The 12,088-nt window shown below is 41.8% G+C and overlaps 1 protein-coding gene across 1 annotated transcript in view; it reads right to left on the bottom strand.

Moving 5' to 3' along the window:
• Positions 1-12,088, bottom strand: part of LOC146823048 (uncharacterized) — a 567,962-nt gene that overhangs the window by 274,279 nt on the left and 281,595 nt on the right. Inside the window, exons 5-7 of the mRNA XM_085606614.1 lie at positions 8,410-8,635; positions 6,889-7,062; positions 4,070-4,147 (exon numbers count right to left, since the gene is read on the bottom strand). Of these exons, the coding sequence (XP_085462740.1) occupies positions 4,070-4,147; positions 6,889-7,062; positions 8,410-8,635 (478 nt within the window). The remainder of the gene's footprint in view (positions 1-4,069; positions 4,148-6,888; positions 7,063-8,409; positions 8,636-12,088) is intronic.

Consider the following 12,088-nt stretch of genomic DNA (forward strand, 5'->3'; position numbering starts at 1 on the left):
GTCTACCCTTTATGTAAAGACTTTTTGCAGCCTGGTGTCGCTGCTTAATATCACAGGGACAAAATTGTGGAACAGGACCAATAGAAACATTGACAGCTCATTTACCAAAGGGATGCAGGCGAAGAGTTCTGTTGAATGTTTGTATAAGTTGCTGAAATAAAGTTATAGTAGCTTCAGAATTCACAGACTATTAGCAGTTCATTTGGGCAGCCCATCCTTTTAATGTTTCAGTGTGATTTTAGCGTTCCTTTGATACATATGCATACACAGCAGAGAGACAAGTTGAGGGTCACCAAGGAGTGACAGAGAGACGGCAGAAGGATTCATGATGGAGACGAGAATCATGCATGCGTCTGCTGAGGAAGAGGGTACTGAGGCTTGAAGGAGGATGGGGTGCATCACCTCTGTTACCATGTGCTCCTGAAGGTGTACAGTTGAGCACGTAGATCCTGATACTTCTAAGGCTAATGAGACTAAAGTCTAACTTTACGACTTTCGGTATTCACAAAGGGCATTTACGAGTAGTAAAGCTAGACTTTTGTCTCCGTTAAACTTAAGTTTTGGTCCTAAATTTAACTGAGACCGAAACTGAGACAAAAATCTAAATTTGACTACTCGTAAATGTTCTTTGTGAATACCAAAAGTCGTAAAGTTAGACTTTCGTCTCAGTTTACCTGTGTGAATTGGGCCTCTAATCTCTACTCTCTGCTATCAGCACACATCCTGTCTGGGGTCAGTACCAGGGCCGGACTGGTAACCAAAACGAGCCCTGGCAAAGTGCTCGGCCCCCCTGCCCCACGCGGGAGGTTGGGGGTGCCGCCGAGCTCTTTGCCAGGGCCGGTTTTTGGCCGATTTTGTTACAGAGCCTGGAACAAAAACAGGCCCCTGGGGCCCAAAATCAGCCCCCACCCGTGCAGCGCACCGGGGGATTGCCCGGTGCCCGCTATGGCCAGTCCGGCCCTGGTCAGTACAGCAGCTTAACTGGGCGGTGTCAGGGTATCAACCCAGGATCTTTACCCCCATCGATGGCATGAGAGAGAGCCACTCAAGGCAGCAGACATAGGCAGGAGGTCTGTAGTTATTGAAGGAGTACACACGCGGGCAGGGAGATTTAAGAACATTCTATAATGTAAAATAGGTCTATGAGGTGATGGGGGGACTGGAGCAGGTTGTCCTAACCGTAAGACAAGGCCAGCCACTCTTGTGCAACTGGAACGTTTCTTTTTGCACAAGATACAACTGCTGCATGTCAAGCACTCTAAATAAATACCTTCATTAGTCCATTTCTCTCACATTCTATCTCGCCAATTTCAGTACTTTCTTGATCTGAGCACCAAACATGAAATTACAAATTTAAAGTATGTGGACCATCTTTGTCACACAGGCTGTTCCATGTCAAAATCAAAACTACCATCTCACATGCATTCTCCGTAGGAGAGAATACGCCAACCCGGGCCCGTACATTCATCTTCTGCACCAGCCACTTCAATCCCAGGAAGGAGGTGTCTGGGTCACACAATTGTTCTTATGGCTTAACCTTATGGGTTCTTGTCAGACCCAGTTCAGAGGGGGAGTACAGGGCAGACGTCGAATACTGGGTCCCAACTGTGGTGGATGTAGTTGTCACTGGTGTCCTGGAACCATGCTACTATGGCTCTGTCAACTGGGCCAAGTACAAGCTTTCCCACCCTTGACTCTCAGGGTAAAAAGGGTGTGCAGTTAATGGAAAGTGGTGAGGGGACAAGAGCTCAGAACTCAACAGTCAAACAACATTGTCCAGCCCAGCGCTTAGCTTAACAAACAAGTACTTTAATAATACAACAAAACTTAATGCCACACAGTTCAATGACTCTCAGTTATAGGTTGTAATTCAAATGTGATTCCTATATAAGCATTTACACCTTCTATGGCTCCCCGTCCCCATTCTAGGAGCTTGTGTAGTGAATATGAAAACTCTACCCAAGCGTAGGCATAGGTGCAGTTCACCTGGTCTCTACTCATGCAGAGTATTTTGTAGTTCAGTTTGGCAGTTCCTACCCGAAATGGAGTTGCAGAGGTAACAGTCAATGTTCCAGCTGCAGAACACTATTTTCCCTACTTGCTCAGTCTTTCCATTTGTGGCCCTGTTACCTACTCACAATCATGCAATGCTGGTAGGCATTCTCCTGGTTTGAGCTTTCAGCAGCCTATGCTCACACAGAACCATGTCAACGCGTTCCTCTGGACTTAGGTCACAGGAGGTGAGCAGTGTGGCAGACCTGCTTGGTAGGTGCCTGTCCAGGCAGGTGCAGCCTCCAGGGCAGGATCCTATGAGTTGTCATTGAGGTCAGTTGCAGACTGTGGGCAAGGATCACACAGGTTGCTTATCTGGCAGGTGTGTCTTCTGGGCTGAGATCAGGCTGTCACTTCAGTGGTGATGGCCGCTCCATCCCTAGATACGATTAGAGTTGGACAGTAGCAGCACCAGGTTATGCAGCATATAATCACTTCTCAGGTTTGGGAAACAGCCTAAACTACGCAGTCTGAACAACTCTTGGCTTAACAACGCAGGCCTAAGCACGTAAGTCAGTTTTCAACAGTGGTAGGTCTCCTTTGGTTTCCCGTTCTTTTCGTCACGCAGTTTCTTGCCGGCGGGCACTGTTTTCTTAGTTGACCGACATGCTCATTACACTGTTGTGCCTTTTAGTTGTCACATGAGGAGCTTGTGTCACCGACCTCATTGGTTGCTCTGTAAGTAAAGAGTTTCTCTGGTGTTTTGAGGCATGCCTGAATCTACAGTATGTTTGTTCAGTGCCGCAAAAAAAAATTTTCTCGTGTATTGCCATATCCTTTTTTGCTTTGCTTGGCATTGCTACCAAAGATGACAAACGTTCTCGTTATGGGAGTTTGTGCTGTTAGAGTAACTTCTTCTCTGAATTTGTCCCTTTCCTGATTAGTTTGCAGAGCCTTTTTATGCTGATGTATGATTGAAAGCCGTCCAGAAGCTGATCTGTATTTGAATGAGTTTCCTGTGCCTCATCTGCCACTTCTTGAAGTATCTCAAGGGAGTGCATGTCAAAAACATGGAATCCCTTCCAATTAGAATCTCTGTGTTTGGCAATTGCCAGCTTGGAAAGAGACGCACATTTATCACTTTAAAATATAGCACACTACTATATGCAGATGCACAAAGCTCAAGTGCACCAATTAAATTACATAGGTGCGCTTTAAATAAAAATCACAAACCAGTAGACTTTATTTGTATTAGAAATCACTCTTGTTGCCCTTCTGATATTCGCAAAAGGGAGGGCCTTACCAAGAAGCATTTAAGTTTTAAATCAGTTATACAGACTTGATCCCAGTAATCAGTGCTCAAAGCAGAAGATGGAGTGGTTACCAACAAGACATGATGATTCTTTCAGATCTGTGTATCCATCTGATTATTGGAAATGGCGTTTGGAATTTGCATTGTTGTTTGAGCAGCTGAAAAGTAATCTTCATGTGATTCTTAACACATTGTTATTTTGCACCACTGACTCATTTGCATGCCTGTTAGCATAGCTGCAGCAGGTATGAAGGCGTAGGACACCTCCTTAATGACACTCAGCATCTCCCAGGTGTTTGTCATGCACCCCTCTTGCAACCGGTTGGTTTTCACCTATTTCATCTTGACTTGACACATATCCTGACAACATTTATTTGGCAATTGGATTGCGGTGTTTTTAAATCCGACCTGCATGTATAATACATGCACTCTGCCCGCCGCATCCTTTACTAATAATTTGCTAGGTTATGGGCACGAAGCAGCACATTGTATATCTTTTAAATGCTGATTTTGGAACATTATTGATTTGTCACATGACAATCGTTGCATTACATATAGCATAACTGCATGCCAATCATGAATGCCAGTACATGCACATTTTCAAGCACACATGCACGTGGTGCGTTATACGCTCCTTCAACTTTTTTTGTGGATCTGACCCATGTAGTAAAATTAGTTGGACAACCCCCCCCCCCCATTCATTCTGACTGGCACACAATGATAACTGACTTTCTAGTCGAAAAGTGGCCAATAATTACAACTTACCACTGAGTAAATTTCACAAGCAGTTTCCCTCTCGCTTTGGTGGGGGTCACAGTACAGTCTTAATTTCTGTATATCTATCTGGATGATAAGACAAAAAGACTTTAGCAATTCAAGCAAAACGTGGTCTCATGCAACACTTTCTGATAGTTTAAAATGCAAGGCCTGTTGATGTTTGCCACCATCGTTCATATGCCACTCTTGGCTCATCTCTACCTTCTAGGCATTCTTGACCAAGGTCTTCCTCAATCCGATAATTTTGTTAAAAGTTGCAAGATGGTGCTGTTCTTCCCTCTCATTTAGAATACTAATGATTAACATCTGGGGTACCATCGACATGTGACCTTTCTCGCCCCCATCCACTTTTGTTTGCCTAATCCAATGATTTGGATTTGCTACGTCTTTGTACACTGTTGGCACGCAGAAGCTTCAGCAGTGGGGCAGCGAGGGATTTGTTTGCCACAATGTTGAGTCTTCCATGTTGTCAAAGAGCAATAATTGCACTGCACTCGGATAACAATGAACAAAACTAGGACACATTAGGTTGCTCTCCAAAAACACCTTTGCAGACACTTCCTTTCTGGTCACCCACTCTGGACCATTCCAACCTCAGATACAAGATGAGAAGAACCTTAGACAGCGATTTTCCTTTCTTGGATATTGATGAGAAATATTAATCTTCTCAAACAAAAATACTCTTTTGTATCCATCCATCTGATCTCACTTGGATTAGTGCTTGATAGAGATGGTCCAACTGATTCAGGATAGAGTAGCATATGTGCTACAAAATTGAAGTGCACATTTACCCTGCATTATCATCCTTGCATTGGCTGTCTGTCCAAAAGTAGGATCAGCAAACATCTCTGTGCCCTTTAGTCAGGGCTATCTGACTGACTAATTGTCTTACCGCACTTCCACAGGGGTGGAAAATGGTCGCTTGTTGCACTTCTAACAAGCTACTACTTACATCAGGTCAGCTTCCAGTGCCTTTTGAAGGTTACAAATGATGAAGCTAATGGATCTCCCTGGCAAATGGGAAAAGAGTCTCCTGCCTTTGGAGAGGTGTTTACCAGGTGGGATGACTAAAGTGTTTTATCTTTACTCTACGAGTGATGAGTAGAAAGAACAGGACTGGTCTGCTTATTAAACAGGAGGTGGCAACATTTCTAAATATTAACATTGAAATTAAAATTGAAAACGAGGCATGCCATTTGAAAAGGAATTCTATCATCTACCAGGAGCAAGTATGTATATTTCCTTGCCGGGGTAATATGTTCCTTCTTCTCAAAGCCCAGAGAAATGTGGAGAGCAGCATTTGCACTCCTTGCAAATTTCTTGATTGGCAAGAAGGTAAGCCAGAGTACTAGGTGTTGGAATAGTCAAGATACAACTTACTGGCTGCTGATGGCGCTAAGACTCTACGACAGCTGGACAGGATGGACAAAATGTTCTTATGTTTGTTACATTTGTGGAAACAGTTGCTAACAACAGTACTAATTCATGAGAGCAGTGAGAGATCAAAATAAAAATGAACCCTAGTTTTTAACTTACTTGAATTCCCAGATCTGATGCCCATGAAGTTCAGAGGGAGATAAGGCGGGAAAACGGACCTACCTTTAAACCACAAAATAATTTGCTCCATTGTAAAGTCGTATTTTTGTAGGCAGTTGTCACAAATTGTAAATGAAATACAATATTTTCTAGAAGTATTATCCTGCCTAAATGTGTAATTTTCTCTGTGTTATCTGCGTACCAGAGCACAGACACTGGTTGATTGAAAATGATATTGAAAGGGTGAGTTATTGGACACTGAAGATCAGGGGAGACAGTGACGAGCCCGGGGTGGGACTACATATATGAGAGGCTTCTTTTAATTTAGAGGAACTACGTTTCATTGTGAAAGCATATAATTGCGTGGGCATCAGTGAAAGCAACTATGAACAACTATTAAAAAAAAATTGTGGTGTTTTTTGGTGTCAAATGCTGCAGATGACACCAACATACACTGTAAAGAGCCGAGTCCCTCATCCACCCCATCAAGTGGACTATCCTAGCATGCCATCAGACGCACCTTCTTATACACATTTACGTCAGTATTATATACCACTCTGTCTTGGGGACAATGATGTACTTACATTTGTGTTTACCCTCTGATTACGTCGTTTTAAAAAAATATTCGTACCAGGAAGTGGCATTATGTTCTTTATTTCTGGAATGGTGATATGTCAGTGAAGATCTCATTCACAAAATCATCAAAAACATTGACTGCATCTCTGCAAGGATGCCATTGGGCACAGCTCCTCCCAGAATCCCATCTGATTTTGGAAAACTTCATTTCTATCACCCCAGGCAAGTTTTTACTTTTTCCTGCTGTTCTATTGGTAATTCCAACTGCTAAAACAATTTCCCTGGATGACAGTCCCCACTGTGGAGTGCTCACGCTAAATTGATCCAAAAAGCCAAAGGTAATTTTAAATTTAGGAAGACCTTAAAAAACTAGTTGTACCTGCATTCATGAGGTTGACTCCACCAGGTACAGTTAGCATTAAGATGGCCACTGAGTGTGTGCGGCACTTACAAATGGCAGTACCTTACCATACTGTCTAGAGAGGATAAACCACATTTCTTCTGTCGAACGGAGGCACATATGATAATTGTTACTTTATGTATTTTGCAATATTTTGTGAAAATTGTGCTACATAATATTAACAAGGAGAGCAAACCAGTTCAACTCCAGCTTCCGGTTCTTCCGGCATATCCAGCATGTGTAGTGGGCATTTTGATAAACAGAAGGGTCACTGCACAGGCACTGTAGTACATACTGTTATCGACGTGTCTGATGCCATCAGCTTGCCCACTTGAGTTTTGCCATTGATGAAGATGGGTGGGTTCTCCTCCAGGGTTTCCATTTGAATGAAGACATCATCCAGGAATACGCTGATATTTTTCTCCCTCACCAGGATCTTGAGCTGATGCCACCCCTCGTCGAAAAGTTTCTGAAGGTGTTTTGAAAAGGAAAAGGGTGAGAAAGTGCATAGAAAGGCTAAGCAAGCGAGCTCCACTCACGTACAGTAGCTAGCAGGGAAAGTGGACTCTCTGACTGCAATTTGTATACTAAAATGAGGGTTTAGCTGTGCCCTCAGGCATCTGGCCCCTGTGCCACTGCATCTCCACATTGTTCTTTTAATGCTTCTCTCTCTCTCTCATAACCTGCTCAAGATTGCGAAGAAAACATATGTTGACTATACTTTACGTTTTATTTATGCACAAGGGGACACAAGGGAACTGAGTCACAAAGGTACGCTTGCATTTTTTTTGTAGGTTAATGATTGTTTGCTATTCACAAAGGTATTTTACTAGTAGTATCTTTACGACTGCGGAGTCTCCGCAAACAAAGGTATTTTACATGTACTATCTTTATGACTGCGGAGTCTCCGCAAATAAAGGTATTTTACATGTAGTATCTTTATGACTGCGAGTCTCCGCACATGAAAAGGTAGGAGTGTCCTCTGTATTTATGTTTTTGCATTTGTAAAGATACTACTAGTAAAATACCTTTGTGAATAGCAAACAATCGTAAATTTACACAAAAGTGTAAGATTACCATTTTGAATCAGGCCCAAGGAAAGCAACTAACAATGCAAAGCTTGCATCTTAAATTTCAAAACCAGGTCATGTGAAATAAAGCAATGCAAACTGAATGAAGCACACAGTAGCAACAATCATCAATTGTCATTCGATGGATGTTGAGCGTTGCAGACAAAACATGTTGCATCTAGAGTGCTCTCCATCCACAAGGAAAAAGTTGATTTGGGGCCGTTCGGTGTAATTTGGGGCTACTGCTATTTGGTACTCTAAGGCTGCTTGCTACATCACTTCCCCTTTTTGATCCACTACCCTAGTAACATTTAAAGATACATTTTACACTAGAATGAGGGAAATTTAAGAGAAACAGTGATAACATAGAAATCCTACTCATGTTGGAATTAAACTCCAGAGAATTTCCCCTTTTTCGTTGTCGAAGAATGCAGTCAACTCTTTTTATACTTAACTAGCCCAATAAAAACGTCAAGAAAGGAGCAAATATTGGCGATAGAAGTATTATCTTAAGGGCTAGCAGTTACTTACAGCCTTTCCATTGAGTGCATCTGAGAGAGCTTTATAGTTTACATACAACTTTCTTCCAAGGGGATTTTCCCATAGGGTGGCTCCGTTAGCTGACGGAGCAGTAAAACATCTTTTCACCAGCAATTTATGTACTTCAAATTGAATGAAAAAGTATAATATCTGGAAAATAAATTGAAATTAGTGTGGTTGGTTAAAAGAAAAACCTCATACGGTACCTGTAATTTGGGGCTCTGAAAGCGTAATGTCTGAGACGCTGCATTCATACGTGGGGCAGTGACCATCACAGAACTTCCTGGCCCGTCCAGACTTACAGCTGCCTGCACCACTCCAGCCTTGGATAATATTCTCCAGAGATCAAACTTCTCAGCATTGATGAGAGGACTTAAACGTATGGTTGCCACAAAAACATATGAAGGGGGGAGGCCTTCTGGAAATATGTCCCTGTTGAAAAAAAATATGTTTTCTCTTAATTAACATTTTCGTATGCATGCACACAGTTTTGCGACATATGTCATGAACATGGTGCAATTACAGTCCCTTTCTTTTAAAGGATCATCAGAAAGCAAATTGACAAGGTCCAGGATTGGATGATACAGAGTGTGCTCAAAAACCTTAAGTGTGCAGCCCCAAATATTGTCATAGGAGCAATAAATGCCAAATACCATGGCTGTCTTGTCTAGATTCGACCTCATGCTTCTTTCCTCAATTATCCTACACTTCCTATCATCATCATCATCACAAACTTTATTTTGCATCAGTTAAAATGTGTAAAAGTACATAAGAATAGTAAAAGAGAACATTAAATTTGCTAGAGGTGGAACATGATTCTTGATAATATAATAATTCATCTCTGCCAATTATTATAAAAAAAATCTATTAAAATTAAATACTTAAAACAGTCATAACCATTTAAAATCTCCATTCTATAATACTAAAATCCATAAATAATTTTTGAAATATAATTGATTAGACAGTTCCAAGTCATGTCCCCTGCACAACATCAACAATAAAACCCTTATTGTGCTGATGGTTACAACCTACTATTCCTTATATTTTCTTCTGAATTTCTATTACAGATCAGATAGTAAGGGTTAATATTTGCCTGTTATAGATTATATCTATTTGTCATCCTCCTTTCTTTTCCTTTTATGGACCCTGTCCCAGTTTGATTCACATCATTTGGGGTCAGGTTGATTCTTCAGGGCTGCCCATAAAAAAGATGTGAGCATATAGCACACATACGGATTTTCCATATGATAAATGAAGAGCAGAGTTGGCTAACACTGTCTGAAGTTATATTTGCGTAATAGCGGAACAGTAAACTTTTTTCTCTTCTGAGTATACAGGGAACAAAAGAACTAAGGGGCAGATTTACAAGAAACTGACGCACTTTTGTGTTAGGGGATGGATGCTTCAGTTTCCCTGAACCTGCGTGCAAAACCCTTGCGCCACCATGGATGCGTCGTATTTACAATACGGCACACCATAGTGCAAGGATTGACAGAGGCATCAGAAATTCTGACACATCTGTTGGCGCAAAAGTCACCCATTGCTGGATTTGTGTAGCAAGCACGACGCAACTCCAGCAATGCATGGGGAGGCCTGTAGTTATTGTGCTGCTTCACTCCTAATGCCTGCTCCAAGCAAGCGTAAGGTTTTGTCACAGTGATGTCCTAGAAGTGGCACAGTAAAATATTGTAGATTTCACTACGTCATATTTACGAGGCTTTCCTGCGTGGGAACGCCCACTCTGCATACATTATACCTAACACAGGTATAATGTGGCGCAGGGCTTTACAATGTGACACATCTCTCTAGATGCGTCACGTTGTAAATGGGCCGCAACGTGGCACAATGTTTATGGTGCAGCTGCGTCACAAAAAGTGATGCAACGGCGGTGCAAAAGTGACGCAAGGGGCTTGTAAATCTGCCCCAAAATGTGCACATTTGAGTGTGAGGACTTTCCATCACATGGGCAGGAGGGCAACTGGATAATTGAATAGGAACCTTCCGGATAACCCATCATGAGATGAATATAGTCTAAGCGAAACCTTGCTAAGATAAACCGATGCTGTAGGTCCTCTACAAAAGACAAGCAAAAAGAGCACCATGCATCGCAGGGGGAAATTGCTGATACATGATTATAGTGCTTTTGTCTTTGTTCATAGCCCATCTATCATTTGTTGTTTTAGCCCAAAAAATGTCTTTAAGCTTGAGCTTAGGGAAGCTACCACATAACAATGAGGAATCATAGAGTTTGCTTAGACCCAGGGATGGAAGGGTGGTCTTTACATAAGTCAACCATGGGATTCTAAGTGTGTAATCTAATTTCAATATGTCTTATAACACTAGTTTGATTCAGTTTAACCGTATCCTTATTCCACAGTGAAAGCCACAGCAATATGGGAGCCATTTTAATAGAATCACTGATGTACAGTAATCCCAATTCCGTGTGCCGAATGAAATTTGAGCAGGTGCGTGGCGCGAATATTAATCTTTTGCAAAATGCATCCTCTACACGCTTCAACACCCCGACGCCCAACATACCCCAGATTGCTGCCCCATAAATTGCAATCGCTTTTAGCTTTGGCTAGATAGACCTTTATCATTTCCTGAATTGGTTTTGAGCCTAATTTTCTCGGAAATCTTAATAATGCAGTTATATTTTTTTTCCATAAGGTTTGCTCTGTTAAGCTCTTTTCCAGTTTAATCTAAAATGAAAAAAACACCCAAATATGTGAATTTCTCCACCAGTTCAATTCTTCTCTTTCCTATTGAGAATCTCATGGGTTTCTTGGTGTCTGCACCCATAATTAATATGAATGCTTTAGTTTCTTTGACATATAGGTCCAGATTGGCCATAAATGTCATGTGCTTCTCTATGAGATTCTGCAGTGGCAAAGGTGTTCTGGTCAGCAGCACTGCGACATCTGCACAGAGAAGATTAGGAAGGGGTAGAGAGTCGGCATGTCAAGTATCTTTTACATTTTCCACTAAGGCTTTGTCTAGCTTGTTAGTATAGAGAGCAAAATGAAATGGGGCCAGGACGCAGGCCTGTCTTTCGCTTTTTCCAATTGAAAATATTTTTGAACATTCCCCTTGCTTCCAGTATTGGACGCTTGCTGTTGCTCCCATATATAGTTGCCTTATATATCAAATTATTGGAACATCCACACACATGCTCTCCATAATGGTTCACAGTTTACTGTGGACTACACATTCGAAGGCTGCAGAAAGATCCATAAAGGCCATACACAATTGAGATTTCTTTACCATGGAATATTTCGCAGACACCATCATTAAATTCAGTTCCTGAAGCCATACTGAACCTCAGAAAGGGTCTTCTTTTTCTCTACCCATTCTTTAAGTCTGTTCACTAGAAGGCGACCCATTAACGGAGCTTGGCAGTCAATTACGGAGAAGGGTCTGTAGTTTTTTGGGCTAGAACCATCCCTCTTTTTAAAGACAGGTATAATTATAGAGTACTTCCAAGAAGTAGGCGGGCCCATTTTATCTATTGAGTTAAAAACATTTGTTAATATTGGAGCCCACATTAATTTATTAGATAGAAAAATGTCGACGGGAACCCCTATGGTCCAGGGGCCTTCAGTGAGGTTGACTGGTGGAGAGCAAGTTCTATTTCCTCCACTTCAAAGGTCAGATGTGGATGATCTATCAGAACCAGACAGACTACATGGGGGGGTACTCCATCATTGTTTTGAAATGTCTTTTGATTGTGTGTTCCCCAACTGTCCTCCTCAATATGCACATCTAAGGACGGCTCCCCTGCATCTATTAAAAATGGTGCACTTACCACATTCTAAAAATCTTTGCTATCATGTTTTTCAGAGACTTGCCGTAGGTTTTCCCATGCTTTATCTCTTAACTGTTTCA

The sequence above is a fragment of the Triturus cristatus genome, chromosome 5_2, assembly GCF_964204655.1.
Source record: "Triturus cristatus chromosome 5_2, aTriCri1.1, whole genome shotgun sequence".
Classification (NCBI taxonomy): domain Eukaryota; kingdom Metazoa; phylum Chordata; class Amphibia; order Caudata; family Salamandridae; genus Triturus; species Triturus cristatus.